The sequence below is a fragment of the Schistosoma haematobium genome, chromosome 1 (assembly GCF_000699445.3).
Source record: "Schistosoma haematobium chromosome 1, whole genome shotgun sequence".
In the NCBI taxonomy this organism is placed as follows: Eukaryota; Metazoa; Platyhelminthes; class Trematoda; order Strigeidida; family Schistosomatidae; genus Schistosoma; species Schistosoma haematobium.
The window spans coordinates 10,781,075-10,800,063 of record NC_067196.1 but is presented as its reverse complement, the minus strand read 5'-3'; the positions used below and the strand labels follow the sequence as shown (position 1 = coordinate 10,800,063).

The following is an 18,989-nucleotide window of genomic DNA, read 5'->3' as shown; positions in this document are numbered from 1 at the left end:
ATCAGAACAAGGTGATCAGATATCTTTAGACATATATGGTTGACTGATCACTGACAAGCAACGAATGTCATCTTTGTCTGTTCCTTAATGCTCTGACTTGATTTAAATTATCAGGTCGTAATATTAGCACTAGAATTAGCGACTTAATAACCTCGATACTATGTTGAGATATTAAGTGACTGCAATTAGTTGGGAGTAAACCTTAGACCTATGTTTCATAACAGTCGGGACTTATCTAAAAGATTTACACATAATTTTGACATAACTTATACTCCGTGGGATTGAAATCACCGTAATTTAACTCCATAGTCCGCAACGTTACCACTGTACTATTCGGGACTCGACTGACCTCCTATAGGACTGAGCAGCAATCACTTTCACATTTCTTTAGTTTTTTTATAGTAACTGAATTTTGCTGATAACATTTTTCATCATTCTAGTGCTTATCGAAAGTACTTCTATATTACCTCATTGGCACTTTATAACGGATTCTAACTATATCATCATTAAATAATACAACTGTGTATATCGAAAATTAACTGTTTAAAACAAAACAGCATTCTATGCGGCTAAATGAAATTCGCCGATTGAATGTGGCATTGGATACCGGCTCAATGGTATATAGGGAAAACGTTAGGGTGTGAGATTGATGGTCCTAAGTTCAGTCCCTGGTGGTAAGGTTATGGATGCTCACTATTGAGTATTTTAGCAACACTTTTACGGTTTACTTCAGTTTGGGTTGGACCCTGCCAAGCCCTATTATTTGACAGTGTTATTTTAACCGTAACAATTCGCCTACCTTGTACCATTATGATCATTATCATATCCGTATAAACATGTATACTTGATCACACGTGACAGCATACGCTCATATCTCTCTCTCTAGATTAAATGTTAATAGCTCTAATATGTTTCGATGAATCCTTCTCTTTACCATTTATATATATGCTCATATCCCATTAGTAGCCTTTACCTTGCCTTACTGAGCCCTTATGCGATTTGACTATAAATTCGCCTCTGTATTCGCTCGTTCACACACATATTGCCTCTGCACCAAATTCGCTTGATGTGCTTGTAACTTTGTTATCTATGCTATCCACTAATAAACTAGAGTCGCCGCTTCTTATTGCCTTCTGAGTTCAAACACCTTTGGGGATTTGTATGATAACGGTTATCAAAGTGATTGATTAATGAAGCTAAGTCACTACAATAGTCACATACTAGGATGAAATAACTTTCTAATATTTACTAGTTTCCAATGCCTGTCTAACTAAAATCATCCTGTAATGTTAAGTGTGAAATTCAGAAATTCACCATAAACACTACGTAACTATTAAGTTGATGGAAAATTCAATTCATTCGTTCCAGTTAACAGATACCAATAACTTTAATGATTTAATGACCACTGAAAATGACAGGATGAGATTAGCGATGGATAGAAATATCTACATAAAAGTTTATACTCTTTTAGTATACTATATTCTAATCATTACTGTTACCATTCTAGAACTCGAGAAACAATCTTCTCAACACACGAGTCAGAACACTCGAAGACATTATACTCTTCAGCTGATAACAACCTGTGATATTTATAAATCATAATTACAAAATGGGTTTGGATTGTTTATATGGAAGAGTTTGGTTGGAAGTTATTTTGAAGACACACCAGTATAGTATAGCAAGGGTGTAATTAAATATAATGGACTGAATAAAATATTGTAAATATATACCTCCTGTAAAAGAAAATTCTACAACATTGATTGTTACAATAGTTTAAAGGGCTAGAAACAAGTGATTACATAATGAGTAAACGCTAGCCAGAATAAATTGAGTAATGCTTAGTTAATAAGAGATGTTATCAGAAGAAAAGAAAAGTTTTAAGGAAATTTTTACGATAAAATGAAGGAATATTTGTCACCAAGTCAAGGGAAGAATAATAAACATCTACTTTTGAACACATAAATCAGGTTTTTGTCGCCTGATAGCAACAGCTTCAGCAAAATTCAGAAGACCGAAGTTTGACTGTTTATTAATTACTATGATAAATTACAAGGTATTGACCCGATGTCCTGTATCCAAGATATATTTGGTAATTGGATTGTCAAAAGTCGTTCTTTCATTTATTCTAAAGCTTTTTGGAATACGTTCTTTTATATAAGCCATTTGTTTACAATATTTCATCCAATCAATTGAATTTATTGATACCCTTACTATACTATACTGTGGCATCATCAAAATAACGTCCAACTAAACACTTTGATGTAAATAATTTAAACCCATTTTGTAATTATGATTTATAAATATCACAGGTTGTAAGCAATTGACGCAAACTAAACAAAATTGAATGAATCTATACTATACCGCTAGAATCTTAGTTCTTACCCTCTTCAATGATGATAAAAGGAACTATGTGTATGATATTTTACTTTAAAAGGAAATAAAATAGACTTCAAAAGTAATGACATCACTTAATATATTGCGTCAGGCAACTAATAATTCATACAAATTCTAATATTCTACATTATTAACATTTAGATATACGTACTAACTAATAAAACTAAGATAAATACATAATTTAAGGGATAAATTATATTTATCGGTCAAGCCACTTGATTTCGCAATTTATATACACTCATCTATATTCTCACAGTGTTATTTTATTTCACTAAATAAAACACTACTGAAATTATCAACCTAACAGATAAATCTTAAGGTGGAATTCACGAATCTATGTAATCTAGACTACCATTGAAAACTTGGAAGCAGTGGAAGACCGTCTCGTCTTAGTATGGGACTCCTGAACAATGCGCATCCACGATTCTGCACTATTGGTTACCCGCCTAGTGATCTAGAAATTCAGCGTTCGTGTACTAGACTGAAAGACCTTGATTCGAGTCCCATACTAAGATGAAACGGCCGTTCAATGCTTCTGAGTTTCGAATAGTGCTCTAGTTTAAATAAAACTCATGAATTCAACTTTGAACATACTAAAAATCTCCACAAATCCCCATTCAGACAAATCTTACTTAATTCTACTAGACTGAATTAGTCATTTGAAGTCAAAGTACACATTTCTACTTTCACTAAATTATTGAAAATCATAATATTAAATATCTTTAACGAACTAATTATCCACACTCTAAATTACAAACATATATATATATATATACGCACACACCATAAAACTGAACATAAACTAGTTTTCGTTGCCTATTGTTGTAACCATTTTTCTCGGGAATGCACTACATACCCTACCAATTTAATTTTGTATCCATGTTCTTTTTTAGTTTTGATCAATAAAATGAGTGAAATAAAAAGAAAGTACTGATGTATTTTAATCCTATAAATAATTTAACCATTTAAATCTTTTTTTAATCTTTTAAGTAAGTGAATCTATAAACAAGCTAATACGTTTCTTAATACATTTTTATGATATATAGCGTTTGAAATGAATAGTACGGAGTTCAAGTCCCAGAGTGAACATCAACTCTAGGATGCAGATACATCCGGCTGATGAGTTCCGAATAGGACGAAACATGTGTCCTGGATTCCACTGCTAACCACTAACCATCTTTGCTTAAAATGTTTGTGAACTAAAGTTATATCGAGACAATCTGTACAGGATACATATATGTCAACAAGAGACTGATCAATTTCAGTCCTATACATTAATATGAAGATTCAAATAAACAATACCAAATGAATATGTAAGTTATTCAAAACCATAGGAAAATGTTAATTAGAACAGACAATATATTATTAATATTGGGAGTTCATGTTAATGGATTGTAGTTTATCATTATCATTATTATTATTTTCTTCTTCTTCTTCACCATAATCATCATTAACATTATTATCATTATCATATATTCCTTCTGCCTTTTATACTTTTACTTTTCATTCAGATTATTAATGAATCAACGTCATAAACATGGATGAGATAGTGTTTGTAAAATCTCAGTGAATGAATTTGAAGTAAACCTAATGTTTCAGTCGACAATCTGGTCCAAGCTTTTTCGACGAAATATAATCAAACATCAAAATTATCGAATAAAAATGGGTACATGGTTCTTTGGTTAACTGTATACTAAATAGGTCATTCAATCAACTTTAACAATGTTTAAAGTGAGCATTTGTTTTAGTGTACATGAAACATGTGCTGTTTAACGACCATTGTGTTAAGATAACAAATTGTGTGTATTTACTATACAGTTAACCGAAGAACTATGTACCTATTTATATTCGATAATTTTGATGATTGATTATGTATCCTTGAAAAAGCTTGAACCAGATAGCCTTACATCAACTAGGTGCCCAAATATTGTGAAACTATTCGTTCAAATTTAGACGAAATTTCTTACACGGAAGAGATAAGTTGAATAATTAATAGAGGTATATTCTAGATTCTAGAATGGATGAAATGAATGAAGGTGTAAATAAACTCTAAATTATACAATGATTATAATTTCAAGTTTCGCATTCGTAAACGGAATAAAAATCATCTTTATAGTTATGATAAATTGTAAAACTGTGACAAGTCAAACAACTCAACTGAGATCAATCTGTAAAGAATAATAACCAATAAAAAGAAAGAATGATTCTCTCTCGTTGTACGTCCGTGTTACAAGACAATAAGCATGTGGGTGATTGAGACTGGATTTAAACTGAATCACTAGTAGTCAGATAAACAATTAATTTAATGTCGAAATGAAAGAGTTTTAGTTCGAGCTCAGTTTTACAGTGAGCGGACTAGTTAGGAGTATTAAACACAATGATAAATCTGGTGTCATGTGATATATTAGCTTTTAATATAAGATACTATGAATTAGTCAATATACTAGTGAAAACCAGTTAGCAATTCTTAAAGAATTCCTGAATAAATACATTTCATATTGTTTTCTTATTTAATCGAATCTAAAAGATTTAGATCTTGTAAAGAAAATTTGGTTGACGTTAGCTCAAATTATTTTCAAATGTCATTTCCAATCATTCATTTGAATTATTTGGCAATTCATACAAAGAAATTATGTTTTCGTATAGGCGGGATTTATAGAGATGGTTGAATTTTGTAATTTACATCAACAACTGATTGGAGTTAGGTAACCGTTAGAAACTTGGTAGAAATAAACAACTGTCTCATCCTGGGATTGAAATAAGTATTGTGCATGCATGACTATGGCTATAAAGGAATATAAGTTTGTCTGGCTTTTTTTCACTGAATCATTTTCACGTATGAATTTGATAGTATGTCTTTACATTAACAGGAATATTGATTTGCAACTAATTGGTCACATTTTAGTAACCAAGTTCATTTTGACTAGTCCTTCAGTGCCGGTTGAATTTTGTTGATCAATTTACAACATAGTCACCCGTCTAAGTGATTCGATATCTTGTGACGCCACTGCTAGAAGATCAATTAGTTGTGAATATCTCAATCGGCAAATCCAGGACCTTATATCTCTCGTGCGAACGCTTGATCTCTAGACTAATGAACCAACATCCAACGGTGTTAGTGTTTAACCTCAATGAGTTCACAATATTGAGCGGTCATCTTCCAATGTCTTCGGTGGGTAATTGACTCAAACTCAATACATTTGAACTCCATTGTTCTCATACTAGGACGAAACAGCCATTTAGTGCTTCCGGGTTTCCAATGGTGGTCAAACATTAATCGGCTCATGAGTTTATTGAAGCTCAACAATCTCCATAACCCTATACTTATAAACAGAATATTTCTAACGTTAGGTATTATATACCGATTTGATATTATCTAAAACACTTTCATTCGATAATAATGATAATATAAACAACAGTAACAATTAGTTACATAACTTGATAATTATGATTCAGTGAAACAATCAACATCCATTCATTCATTTGAAGAAACATACAAACAAACAACATTTATCCCGTCGATTGTCAATGATCACATGACGTTATCGATCAGCCTCATTGCTAAATTAACGTCGTCACCTAAGTTTGTATCAAATAGAAAAATAAATTTTGTTTGGTTGTACTTTGTACTATACGAAAAATGTAACATTCAGTTATAGTAATTTACTTTTAGTGTAAAGGAATGTAATGGTCTTTTGGAGTTGTTTAGAAGAGACAAATGATTTTTTCATTTAATATGGATTATAATAGTTGAATTCATATGTCAATCTAAGCTAGATCACCATGGAAAACGTGGAAGCAATGAACGGTCGTTCCGCTATAGTATGAGACCGCTCAGGAGTGCCCATCCACGAGTCAAATCCATGTCGGGTGGAAATAGTTATCCGCCTCAGACAACGGATGAAGGTTTGCACATGTTTTCAGTGGTGCTGTAGCTTAGATCGATATAAAATTAAATTATTAAAGTTACTATAATCTCCACAAACCCCCATCCTGATGATATGGATTAATTCCCCAAAAAAATTATTTGTTTACTGTAATACATATTTTTTTAGGGTCAGTCTCTTTTTGTTATTTATGGTCAGGACATCAATTGATGAATCTCTTATGGGATTTGTGAATCTTGAGCAAATTGTTTCGAAATTGTCATTTAGTCACAATCATTTAATAGAACTGGATAGTCGCTAGCAGTGCGGGTTTCGTCCTATGTTGGGCTCGTCAGACGAATATACTTGCATTTCAGTGTTGATGTTCAAACTGAACTTTAAACACAGTACGTTTCGATTTAAACCTGCAAAGCTAGTGGTTATCTAAATTCAGTAGCCTAGTGAATAACGTGTTAGCGCTTGAATTGAAAGATAATTGTTTCAAATTTCGATATGAACATCAGAACATTCACCAGACAAGTCCCATATTGAATGAAACATGAAGTTCAGATGATTGGTAGATAATCGATAACCTGATAAAGGACCAGGCGTGGTTATCATGAAAAAATATCAATACAAAAGATGTTATGCATCCTCCGTGATGAAAGTAAATTTATACCTGATGTTCAATTTAGAGGTATTAGAAAACTAGAGAGAAGAAAAAATTCAAACCTAGAAAAAATGCTACACATTAATATTACTGATAAAAAGGAATTTAATTTTCGAAAACCTATGGGTTCTGAGCATCCTCATCTATATGGACTACTTAAAATTCACAAATCAAGCATTCGTTTACGCTCAATCTTATAGATGTGCCGATCACCTATATATAACCTAGCCAAATGGCTAACTTAATTGCAGGATCCTATCCGAAGATGTTTATGTAAATATTATGTGAAGGATTATTCTGAATTGGTAGATCATTTAGGTTATATTAATATCAAGGGAAAGACAATGTGTTCGTTTGACATGAATTCCTTGTTCACAAATGTACTTTTGAAAATGACTATTGATATATTGTGACCACATATCTTTGAACAACCTTAATTTACCTGTTCCTTTAAAAATTCCGAAGGACTTAGCACTATTATGTACTGATAAAGTCCAGTTCACAGTTGAAGGTGAATACTTTTGTCAGATCGATGATGTTGCTATGGTCAGTCCGTTAGGACCGTTATTAGCATACGTGTTCATGACATATGTTGCAAATCTACCTGAAGACCTAATCGAAAACATGTCTCTCTAAAACCACATCAGTTTCTCATACGAAGCGGAGAAGAACGACCAGCTCCCCTTCTTAGATGGCTCAATCAAACGATCCATTTTTAGAAAACCAACGTGGACAGACCAATACCTTAGTTACAATAGTTACTGCCTGGTACAATACAAACGACCTTCGATAAGGTGCCTATATAATAGGCTTGATCGTATTTGCACAAATGACGCTATTGATGATAATGTTAGGTTGTCAAACAAAACATTAATGGGAAATGGCTATCTTCTAAAGTCCGTAAATAGATGAAAAGTTCATGGTACAATGAGACCTATTAAAGCCTTGGCAGAAAAAGCCTATCTACATTACCTTAACATTTAGAGGTGATTCAAATAGACTTTTATTGATACAAAGGCTTAAATCAATCATTAACAGGATTTATTAGACATTATCAAGGAAAGAACAAGGTTCATGCTTCATCAAAAACCTATAAGACATGAAAACAATTGCGCCATATGTGTGTGACCACACATACATAGGGAGGGGTAATCGTAATTTTAAAATGAGGGTGTGAACATGTACCTAAATGGTTGCAGAAACAAATAATCGCTGAAAAATTCACATTATATTAAGACAATTATATTAGAACACAATCAAATGACCCAATATGAGTAAAGGATAAACATCCATCATCCTCTATTGCCAAACACATAATTGAAACAGTTCATAAGATTGTTCTTAACTCGGCTTTTATGGTGTTGTACAAAAAGTGTTAAAGGGAGTATACTAAGGTTTATTAAAGCCTTAGCCATACGAAAATTCAAACCACCTTTGTGTATTCAAAAACAGTTTGTTCTCACCTTAAACCTACCCTAATATTATTAGCTTATTATCTAGAGTGATGAAGTTTCAAATTGTTTTCGCATTATTTTCTTTATTATCTTTGTATCCTCTTACATCTCCATTTGTTTAGCTGACCTATTTCTAAATATAAATGTTCTTAACAAGTACATATGTGTGATCAGATTGTTCGAAATGTATTGCGCTAATATGTCACATAGTTCTGATAATCTTCGTCTTATTAAACTATCGAAATTGCTAGATCAATAGTTTAATGAATAGATAATGGGAAGACTATTTCTCTTTAGAGTTGATGACAACTTGATAATTCACATTTAAGTTGAAGTATTTTTCAACTGAATATTTAGTAAACCAATTTTATCAATAAAATTGCTAGTTAGCTTTGTTCTCCTAATAGCAAACTTTTGATAAGAACTGATGTAAACTTTTCTTCTAAATACGCTAACAACAGTCTATCGGTAGGCTAAACCAACATCTGGACACTGAAATCTATTCATTTATGAATACGACAATAATAATAACTTCACAGATTGAAATCATGAGTCAGTTGAAGCTAGACCACCATTGAAAACCTGGAAGCACTGGACGGCCGTTTCGTCCTACTATGGGACTCCTCAGCGGTGCGCATCCACGATCCCGCACCACGCGGGGCTCGAACCCAGGACCTACTGGCTTCACGTGCGAGCACTTAACCACTAGACCACTGAGCCGGCATCCAACGGTGTTAATGTCTAACTTCAACCAATCCACGAAGTTGCGCCACCGTACACCATTGTCTTCAGTGAGTTCCTATCTCACAACAGACCTGGTTGAACTCCACTGGTAACGGCTTCTCACTAGAACTTCGGGAGTTTCTCCTGAAGTCAGTCACTAGTGAGCAGTTGATTATTATCAGAATGGGTTTTGTGGAGATTTTAGAAATTTCACAGATTGAAATCATGATGCCGGCTCAGTGGTCTAGTGGTTAAGTGCTCGCGCGCGGAGCCAGTAGGTCCTGGGTTCGAGCCCCGCGTGGTGCGGGATCGCGGGTGCGCACTGCTGAGGAGTCCCATACTAGGACGAAACGGCCGTCCAGTGCTTCCAGGTTTTCAATGGTGGTCTAGCTTCAACTGACTCATGATTTCAATCTGTGAAATTTCTAAAATCTCCACAAAACCCATTCTGATAATAATAATAATAATAATAATAATAATAATAATAATAATAATAATAATAATAATAGTGATAATGATAATAGTAATGGTAACTTTAATGTATGATATTTTTAGAGAGCTTCATGGAATTGTGTAGATTTACTCTTCATTTTTACAACCAATTAAGCATACAGGATACACATTTTGTTTCAACAATGTCTTTGAGGCACTGACTAAAAGCAATTTAATTTTAAATTGTGAGATTTGAAAGAGTTTTTGTTTTACACAACATACTGTGTGTTTATAACGCAGATACAGCCACACACATATCCATCCCACCATCTACCCACTCACTCTCCAACTTATTCGCTTTGTTCATTTTGGCCTTTCAGTCATACCCTTGTTCTTAAACTGTCTGATTTTTTTTATCAGGGCATGAAATAAGAAGCTTCATTGCAATAGATCATAAAAACAGGGAATCAGTTCCACATATATTGTCTAGTTGACCTATTCACTATGTGAGAATGACTCATGCAAAATCTGTGATCAGTTTATTTATTACTATATTTTTATGGAGCAAGCCCTCGTGATAAATTCCAGTTCTATATTAGAGAATACAAATTATCATAGTATTGATAAATTAGGGGGGAGGTGAAATGGATAGAATTGCTAGTATGTTTCTATTACAAGGTCAACTGATACAAAAAAAGCAACCATTTGGAAAACAAAGATGACTGAAATGTCTATGTAATACATGTATTATATACATTGTCTATTTTCAAAACCCAGTGACATATGAATGTATTAGTCAGACAAACATTTTGCCAAAAGTACTTTGGAGATCAATAGAAGTCTGTTGTCAGATGACAATATGTTCCGTATGAGGCATAATAAAATTTCATATGTTAATCTAAGGTTAGGTTTAAAATAGAAAAGGTTAGATCATAAATAGTTGTGTCAGTGAAGAATCATGTTCTCATCGGTCGTCTCCATATGTAAAACGTCTTGGACATGATCACCAGTAGTCTAGGATGCAGTTTTGTAAGAAGTTTCATACTACGGCAAAATATCTGTTCAGAGCTTTTTGGTTTTCCACAACATTTTTTAACAATTTTGGTGTAATTTTGTAAATCCACATAAAGTAATTAAGGATACATGAGTACTTTCTTTTATCTGGTCTCTTTTCAAAATTATATTAGATTGTCATTAATGACTAATATTCATACTGTTTTCCCATGGTGAATAGTAATGAAACATACCTAGTGTGTCAAATAATTATCGTCGATGAATCCGATAATTTTGGTCGTACTATATCGTCCAGTCTAGTGAACCTTAACAATGTAATAGTCATTACGAAATCGAAATATAAAATTTCGTTTTTCGGCAATTAGTGTGCATTGTTTATATATTTACAACGGTTAGACAGGTTGATATCAATCTACGATGAAAATTATTACGAAACTGTATATATTCAAAATCTAGATTGGACAATTTTGAAAAATCACATGTTATAAAAGTACTATGCTAATTAATAAAGTAATAGGTGTCAGAAAACATTGACTAGATCCTGAACATATTCAGTCGAATAAATACTTTGTTCTCAGTTTTATTAACCAAAAACTTTAATTTATACTTGTGAAATATGACTTTGGAAAATAGAGAATATGAGTAAGTTACTAGTATTTATTCATAGATATTCATAGATAACATGGTTCACATATGTTGAGGACACTGAAAGAGCAATGATGAAGTTAGATGCAGAATAATAGGTGAAGATGGAGAATCGGTTAGTGAGATGATGGATATTCCGTTGGCTGAAGGGATTAGGATATGTCTAACGTATGCTCAACTATCGTCTACATCAATGACCAGTGTTCGATGGTGAAAGATTAGGTTGAATGAATGACAAGGATATTCAAACCAAGACATAATATCGGTCATAAAACCACTGACTGTTAGAGTGAGTTGTATGAGCAAGTGTAAACTGTCCTATTAAGGCCTTTACAACTGTCATAATCAGTTGTTGGAGTTATCGATTGAAATGTCACATAATCGATGACGGTGGCATAGACACATTAACTCTCTGTCTTAATATTATTATGCTTTTTATGTTTTTAAATTCACTTCTTCAAGAATCATGTTGTCTATACATAAGGTTTATTGCCGTAATTAATACTGTTACTATTTGAACGACTTTAGAATTTGCGCTAGTTACTTCATCTCACTGCGCTAATGTAGTGTGGAAAATTGAACCGACAAACATATGTGCTAGGTTTTACGTTTCTTATTACTGACCTGGAACTAAACAACTGTTCAATGATTGTTCATTTCCAATATTTTGAGAGGTGATACCAACCAGTAATGGAAACTATATTCACATTGAAAACATATGTGTGATATCCTACTTCGTTTATCACTGTCTGATTAACTATCAAATATTATATGATTTGATAGTATTGTTTGAATTGTTAACAAGAATTTTATTCCTCGCTCATTGTAGAACAGTTGATGTACATTTCTACTCGTTCAGGTTCAAATGCTCACCTTAAAAAATGTTTGAACGCTGTGATCTTTATTTGTTACCATAGTGTTACAATCTAATAAATATTTTAAATCGCATTATAAATTGATAATGAATGAAAGAAAGGGAGTTCCACTAACTGTCTATTCATTTACATATTCATTAATACATAAACCTTAGTTAACTAGTCTATTTCATTATTTCTTTTGTTGTTGTCTATGTAAGTTTTACACATTCAAAAGTTGGAAGATAATCACTGCAAGATTCTCATTAATTTTATGCGTTTATTATATTGCTTTATTGTTTAAATCACAAACTAATATTAGGTACACTAACAATGAGAAACCGGAAGCATTGAATGACTATTTCGTCGTCGTAGTATGAAATTTCTCAGTAGTAAAAACTCACGATCCTGTCAAGGGAATCGAACCAAGGGTGTTGGATCTTTTGCATGAACGCTCAGATTTTAAATCAATGATTCGACATCAAATGGTGTTCCATCAATTTACGACATTATGCAACCCTCATCAATTACCTGATGTGAACAACAATTCACACTCGATACGGATTGAACCCCACTGGTCACGGCTTCTGACGAGAAGTTGAGGAGTAACATAATGAAGTTAATCACTAGTGAGCAAATGGTTATTATTAGTATAAAGGGATTTGTAGGAATTGTAGAATCTTTGGTGTTTAAAACATAAACTGATCTTAGCTAGACTAGTGTTGGAAACTAAGATACATTGCTTACATATGGCTGAGGAGTCATATGATAGGAAGAATCAGTGGTCTAGCTAAGATCAGTTTATGATTTAAACTACGAATAGTCTAGGTGTTGTTTCCTCCAAGTCAATCTACTTCAATGTTAATTATCATTGATAATTGAAGTGATCAGTGACTAGGGACATATGTCATAAATAAATTTGTGTAATTTGGACACAATATTTTGTGATAAATTATTGCCACGAGATAGTATTATTTTATTATGAACTAACACCTAGTAGTTGTGATTAAATCTACGAAATTGAAGAAAGTATATTTCGAAATCCAATTTGTGGTATCTATAATGGGTTAGCTTTGATATCTTGACAGCAAATCTCACATTGTTGGAAGACTGATGGTGTTCGTCCACAGATGAGATTCACCAATATTCTTTGCACAAACCTGATTTTGATAACCTCAATGACTCGATAGTCCTCACTGTTTTATTGAACTTTTATTTGTATCTATGTATGTAGAATTTTTCTATAAAAGTCAGTAGATGAATTTGTTATTTTATAATGTCACGTTAATTGATTTGGGTGTAGAGTAACAAGGAACATGAGATCCTAGAAATCACACTTCTCTACAATTTACTACCACATGTTATCATAGAAAACCCGACTAGTTACTTAGCCTCTTTGTTATTCATAACAATTTTCCTTAGCTTTGTTCCATATTTCACACAAATTCTAATCCTAAGAGTGATCCATTCAAACCGATATATTTCATATCCGATTATCCAACATAACACTGGTTAAGTAAATTAAAGGGACAGATTGAATTAATACCATAAACAGAAAGTCAGCTGATATCCAAATATGAGAACTCATTAAATTTCACCAATCAAAACGGTGGAAAATAGGTCATCCAAACACAGGTTATTTACGGCCAAGGTCGATCATTTTTTAATTATATGATTGGCTGATTTCGACAAAAGGAAAGACCGGATTTTTATTTTGCATCGTCTGATCTATGCAAAGTTGTTTAGGTATGATCTTTGTTCGCTTATGGAGATTAACATCGTTAAATAATTTTTACAGAAAATTCTTGTGGTCTAAATTATTATTGGAATGTGACCTTGATAGAACTAAATAATCTCTGGTTTCTTTGTTCTGTTATATTTCATATAAGCTTTTTATCATGAAGAAGTTAGGTTTAACAAATTTATCAGTCGACATATAATCAAAACAAATTAATTGAGAAATGCTGTAGTATCTAAATGATGAATAGGGTGTTCATAGATCGACCCGTACCCGGGACTCGAACCAAGAACCTTGGTTCTCTCATGTAAACACTTAACCACTAGACTCCTGCGCCTGCACCCAACAGTGGTAGTGTCTAATCTCAATTAATCCACGATATTGCACGACTATCTTTCAATGTTCTCGGTGGGTAATTGTCTCACATCCGATACAGTTGAAGTCCACTGGTCACGGTTTTTCAAAGCGAATATATGATGATTATCAGTTATGGAGATTGTTAAGATTCATTGAGTTTATGAATCGATCAATGTTACTAGATCAGAGTTATTCAAGAATACATAGGGTTACTCATGGTTGCTTACAGAATTGAACATAATGTTCATAGAAGGTATCAGAGAATAAATTAGGAGAATGAAATGAATGATGGAGAATTATGTTAAAATCATTAGATAATCGTTGAGAAATTAATTCAAGAACAGTTTTCCTGTCTAGAGAGATAACTGAAAGAAGAATAACTATTGTGAAATAATATTTTACAACAATCTAACAGAAACTCATGATTTGAGAATGTATTCAGCTTTGAGTTTAAAAAAGGATATTTGTTAGGAAACCTGTTATTTATAATAAACTTACTTTTCTGGCAGAAAAATCCGATTTTCTTGTTACATGGATATGGTTCAAGCCATCCATTTCGAATGACGGTACAATGTGTCGGAAATTGAGCGTCACTATCTACCCATGCCCTAGTAACCCAAGTATACCTGTTTATCCAATCATAGTTATGTTGCCATTCTCCAAGCATTTTACCTAACCAGTCAGTGCGATCTTGTGAAGCTAAAAAGATTAGAAGAAAATGAATATTACTTACAATGTATATATACATTTATTTAGTTCATTATGTATTGACATTAAGGTATTTTTTTTTAGCTTAAATGAAGTTATTTGTCTAGCGAGTTCTGTTTCAATTTGCATACTTTAACACTTGGTAGCTGTAAAAAACTCCCCAAGTTAAATACCATTGTAAGTATTCAACATTAACCCCGAATAGATTAGTTTTACTGGGCATATCGCTAGTTGAAGACATTCAGTGAAGGATCTGTATTAGATCATTTTTCAACTTGTTCTTTAGAACATCACCTCTGATAACCAGCCAGCTTAGAAGATATACGGTACTATACTTATGCCTATAATTCAAATGCATTTTCCCATTTAATCAACTTCTTTATTTGTCCTGAGAATAGATATTTAAACGAGATTCGCATAATTCTGTCTGTAGCTGAATACTTTTCCACTTCATCCCGTCTATATATTTTATTAAACAAATTTCAAATAACGAAATCTTTTTCAAAACAACATTTATCATACACATGAGGGAAATTCGAAAGCTAAACAAATCACTACGCTACAGTAACTTCGTAAGACATTTTGTCTAATACAATATAATTGTTTGTTACTTTTTGGTTAATTTTATACTAAGCCTTTTAAATAATCAGTAACTCTAGTATATTTAGAAATTCCGACTGATTCTCTATTCGTCTGGTGGGTAACTACTCCATATTGCATTTTCCATCTCAAGTCCTAATTCTTTATTCTGTTTCATCTGGTATATAGGCCTACACTACACTAACATAACAAGGTGTTATGAATAACTTTAGACTCTTGAAATGATATCATTGGCGAAAATTATACCCCAAATACGTAGAACTCACTCACTAAACGAATGAAAAATATTAGAAGGTACTGAATACACCACACATATTAAGCTTTCAAAACACTGCGGATAACCCCAGCCAAATATTTTAGTACTGTAAGAGTTATCTGTATACGCAAACGTTAACATATATCAGTGGTAGCAAGATTTATGATTGCATATAGCATAGAGAGAATAATTTGTTGAGTAATGGTAAGATTCGAGTAAATGATTAGGAAGTTTGTAGAAAAAATATGTAACTGCTTCAAGAATTGCTCAAGGAACTGATATTGAACTGTATAATGAAACAAATATAGTTACAACTCTTTGCTCTCTGACGGTTTATTACTTTGTTTATAAATCAGATCACAAGGTCAGATCATTAGATGTAAATGTTTCTCGTACAAACGACAATCCAATAACTTTGTTTCTAGTCGTCTACAGGTGCCTATGGAAAGTACTTCAAAAAACTGAATATACTGTCTAACTAAGAATTTAGTAAAATATTTTGTGCTATTTATGAGTAGCATAATAAATAGAGGACAATACAAAATGACGATTTCTAAGATTTCATATTTCAGTTTCGTATACCAACTTGTTGACATTCCATAATTTAGCTTCACCAACAGCACACTATCCAAGTTCAAGAAATAGTTCTACTGTTAACATTTCTTCTTTAACGATATTATCCTATAGCGTGTTGTTCTTCTAGGGTTACTGCCGGTTCCAAGCCCACAAAAAGGAGGAGGGTTGTGCATGGGGTCAGCCACCACACCACATAGAAAACAACCTTGTTAAAAAAATGCTAACCAGAATAAATAAATTAGGCTATTTACACTCTACCCTCTGAGTTGAAGGAAGAATTATGACGTCTCACGATGAAAGCCGATATTCTTTGGAAGTAACGAGGCCGATGCCCCCTCTAACAACCAGAACAACTATTAATATAGGTACTTGGAATGTTCGGACAATGTAGAAGATCAGGAGGACAAATCAAGTAGCTACAGAAATGAAGGAATACAACTTGGCGGTGCTCGGAATAAGTGAAATACATTGGACTCAAGCTAGACAGCAAAGGCTAGATTTGGGAGAGTTACTTCTGTACTCCAGTCACAAAGCGGAAAATGCTCCATACACTCAAGGAGTTGATCTGATGCTCTTCAAAGAAGCATGCAATGCACTTATAGAATGAGAATTTCACGGACATGGAATCATCAAAGCATCATTCAAAACAAAGAAGGAGGGGATCTTAATGAATATTATCCAATGTTATGCACCCACCAATGATAGCAACGACGACATTAAAGATCAATTCTACGAGCGGCTGCAGTCAATCATAGAGAAATACCCATGAAAGGACCTCACCATTCTAATGGGAGATCTAAATGCCAAAGTCGGAATAGACAACATCGGATATGAAGATATTATGGGACGACATGGACTGGGAGAGAGAAACGAAAATGAAGGAAGATTTGCAAATTTGTGTGCATTCAACAAATTAGTCATAGGCGGCACAATATTTCCACACAAACGTATACCCAGAGCTACATGGATCTCACCGGACCACACTACAGAGAACCAGATAGATCATATTTGCATCAACAAAAAATTCCGAAGGACAATGGAAGATGTGAGAACCAGGAGAGGTGCTGACATAGCTTCAGATCACCACCTAGTTGTAGCCAATTTAAAACTGAAGCTAAAAAAGAAATGGACAAGTGGACAAACAGCACTACAAAGGTACAATACAGCCTTCCTTCGAGATACTGTCAAACTCAGTGAATTCAAGATAGCTCTCAACAACAGGTTCCAAGCCTTTCAAGATCTACTGAAGGAAGAAGAAACTACTATAGAGGACAACTGGAAAGGCATCAAGGAAGCATTAACTTCAACGTGTCAAGAGGTTCTCGGTCTAAAGAAATACCATCATAAGGAATGGATCTCTATGGAAACACCGGACAAGATCAAAGAAAGGAAGAACAAGAAGGCAGCAATTAACAACAGCCGAACACGAGCAGAGAAAGTCCAAGCACAAGCTGAATACATAGAAGCAAACAAACAAGTGAAGAGGAGCATTAGAGCCGACAAGAAGAAATATGTGGAAGAACTAGCAAAGACGGCGGAAAAAGCTGCTAGAGAAGGAAATATGAAACAGCTTTACGATACAACGAAGAAACTAGCAGGGAAATACAGTAAACCAGAGAGACCGGTCAAAGACAAAGAAGGCAAGCCAATCACTGAAATTCAACAACAGCGTAACAGATGGGTAGAATACTTCGAGGAACTCCTGAATAGGCCGGCTCCAATGAATCCACCGAACATCGAAGCAGCACACACAGATCTTCCTATAGATGTCAACCCACCAACGACGGAAGAAATTAGAATGGCCGTCAGACAAATCAAGAACGGGAAAGCAGCAGGACCCGACAACATACCACCTGAAGCACTGAAATCAGACATCGAAGTAACCACAAGCATGCTTTACCCTCTATTCAAAAAGATTTGGGAGTAGTAACAAGTGCCAATGGACTGGAAAGAAGGACACCTCGTCAAGATTCCAAAGAAAGGAGATCTGAGCAAATGTGAAAACTACAGAGGTATTACACTACTGTCAATACCAGGGAAAGTCTTCAACAGATTGTTGCTGAACCGGATGAAGGATGCAGTAGACGCCCAACTTTGAGATCAACAAGCTGGATTCCGTAAGGATCGGTCGTGCGCAGACCAAATTGCAACACTACGGATCATCGTCGAACAATCAGTTGAGTGGAACTCATCACTATACATCAACTTCATTGATTATGAAAAGGCATTCGACAGTGTAGATAGGAGGACATTATGGAAACTTCTTCGACACTACGGAGTTCCTGAGAAGATTGTCAATATTATCCGGAACTCATACGACGGACTACAGTGCAAAGTAGTGCATGGAGGACAGCTGACAGATGCATTCCAAGTAAGGATCGGAGTCAGACAAGGCTGTTTACTCTCTCCCTTCCTTTTTCTTCTGGTGGTCGACTGGATTATGAAGACACGGAATACAATGGACAGCTCAGAATCAATTAGACGATTTGGGCTTCGCAGATGACCTAGCCCTCCTATCACGTACACACGAACAGATGCAGATGAATACAGCCAGTGTAGCAGCAGTCTCTGCATCAGTAGGCCTCAGTATACACAAAGGGAAAACCAAGGTCCTCAAATCCAAAGCGGAGAACAGCAATCCAATCACTCTTGATGGCGAAACTCTGGAGGATGTAGAGTCCTTCACATACCTAGGAAGCATC

The 18,989-nt window shown here is 34.1% G+C and overlaps 1 protein-coding gene across 1 annotated transcript in view; it reads right to left on the bottom strand.

Annotated features, from left to right (window-relative positions):
• Nucleotides 1-18,989, bottom strand: part of MS3_00010051 (uncharacterized protein) — a gene marked incomplete at both ends in the record, with an annotated part of 121,487 nt that overhangs the window by 26,318 nt on the left and 76,180 nt on the right. Inside the window, one exon of the mRNA XM_051218385.1 lies at nucleotides 14,646-14,846. Coding sequence (XP_051073124.1) covers nucleotides 14,646-14,846 — 201 coding nt within the window. The remainder of the gene's footprint in view (nucleotides 1-14,645; nucleotides 14,847-18,989) is intronic.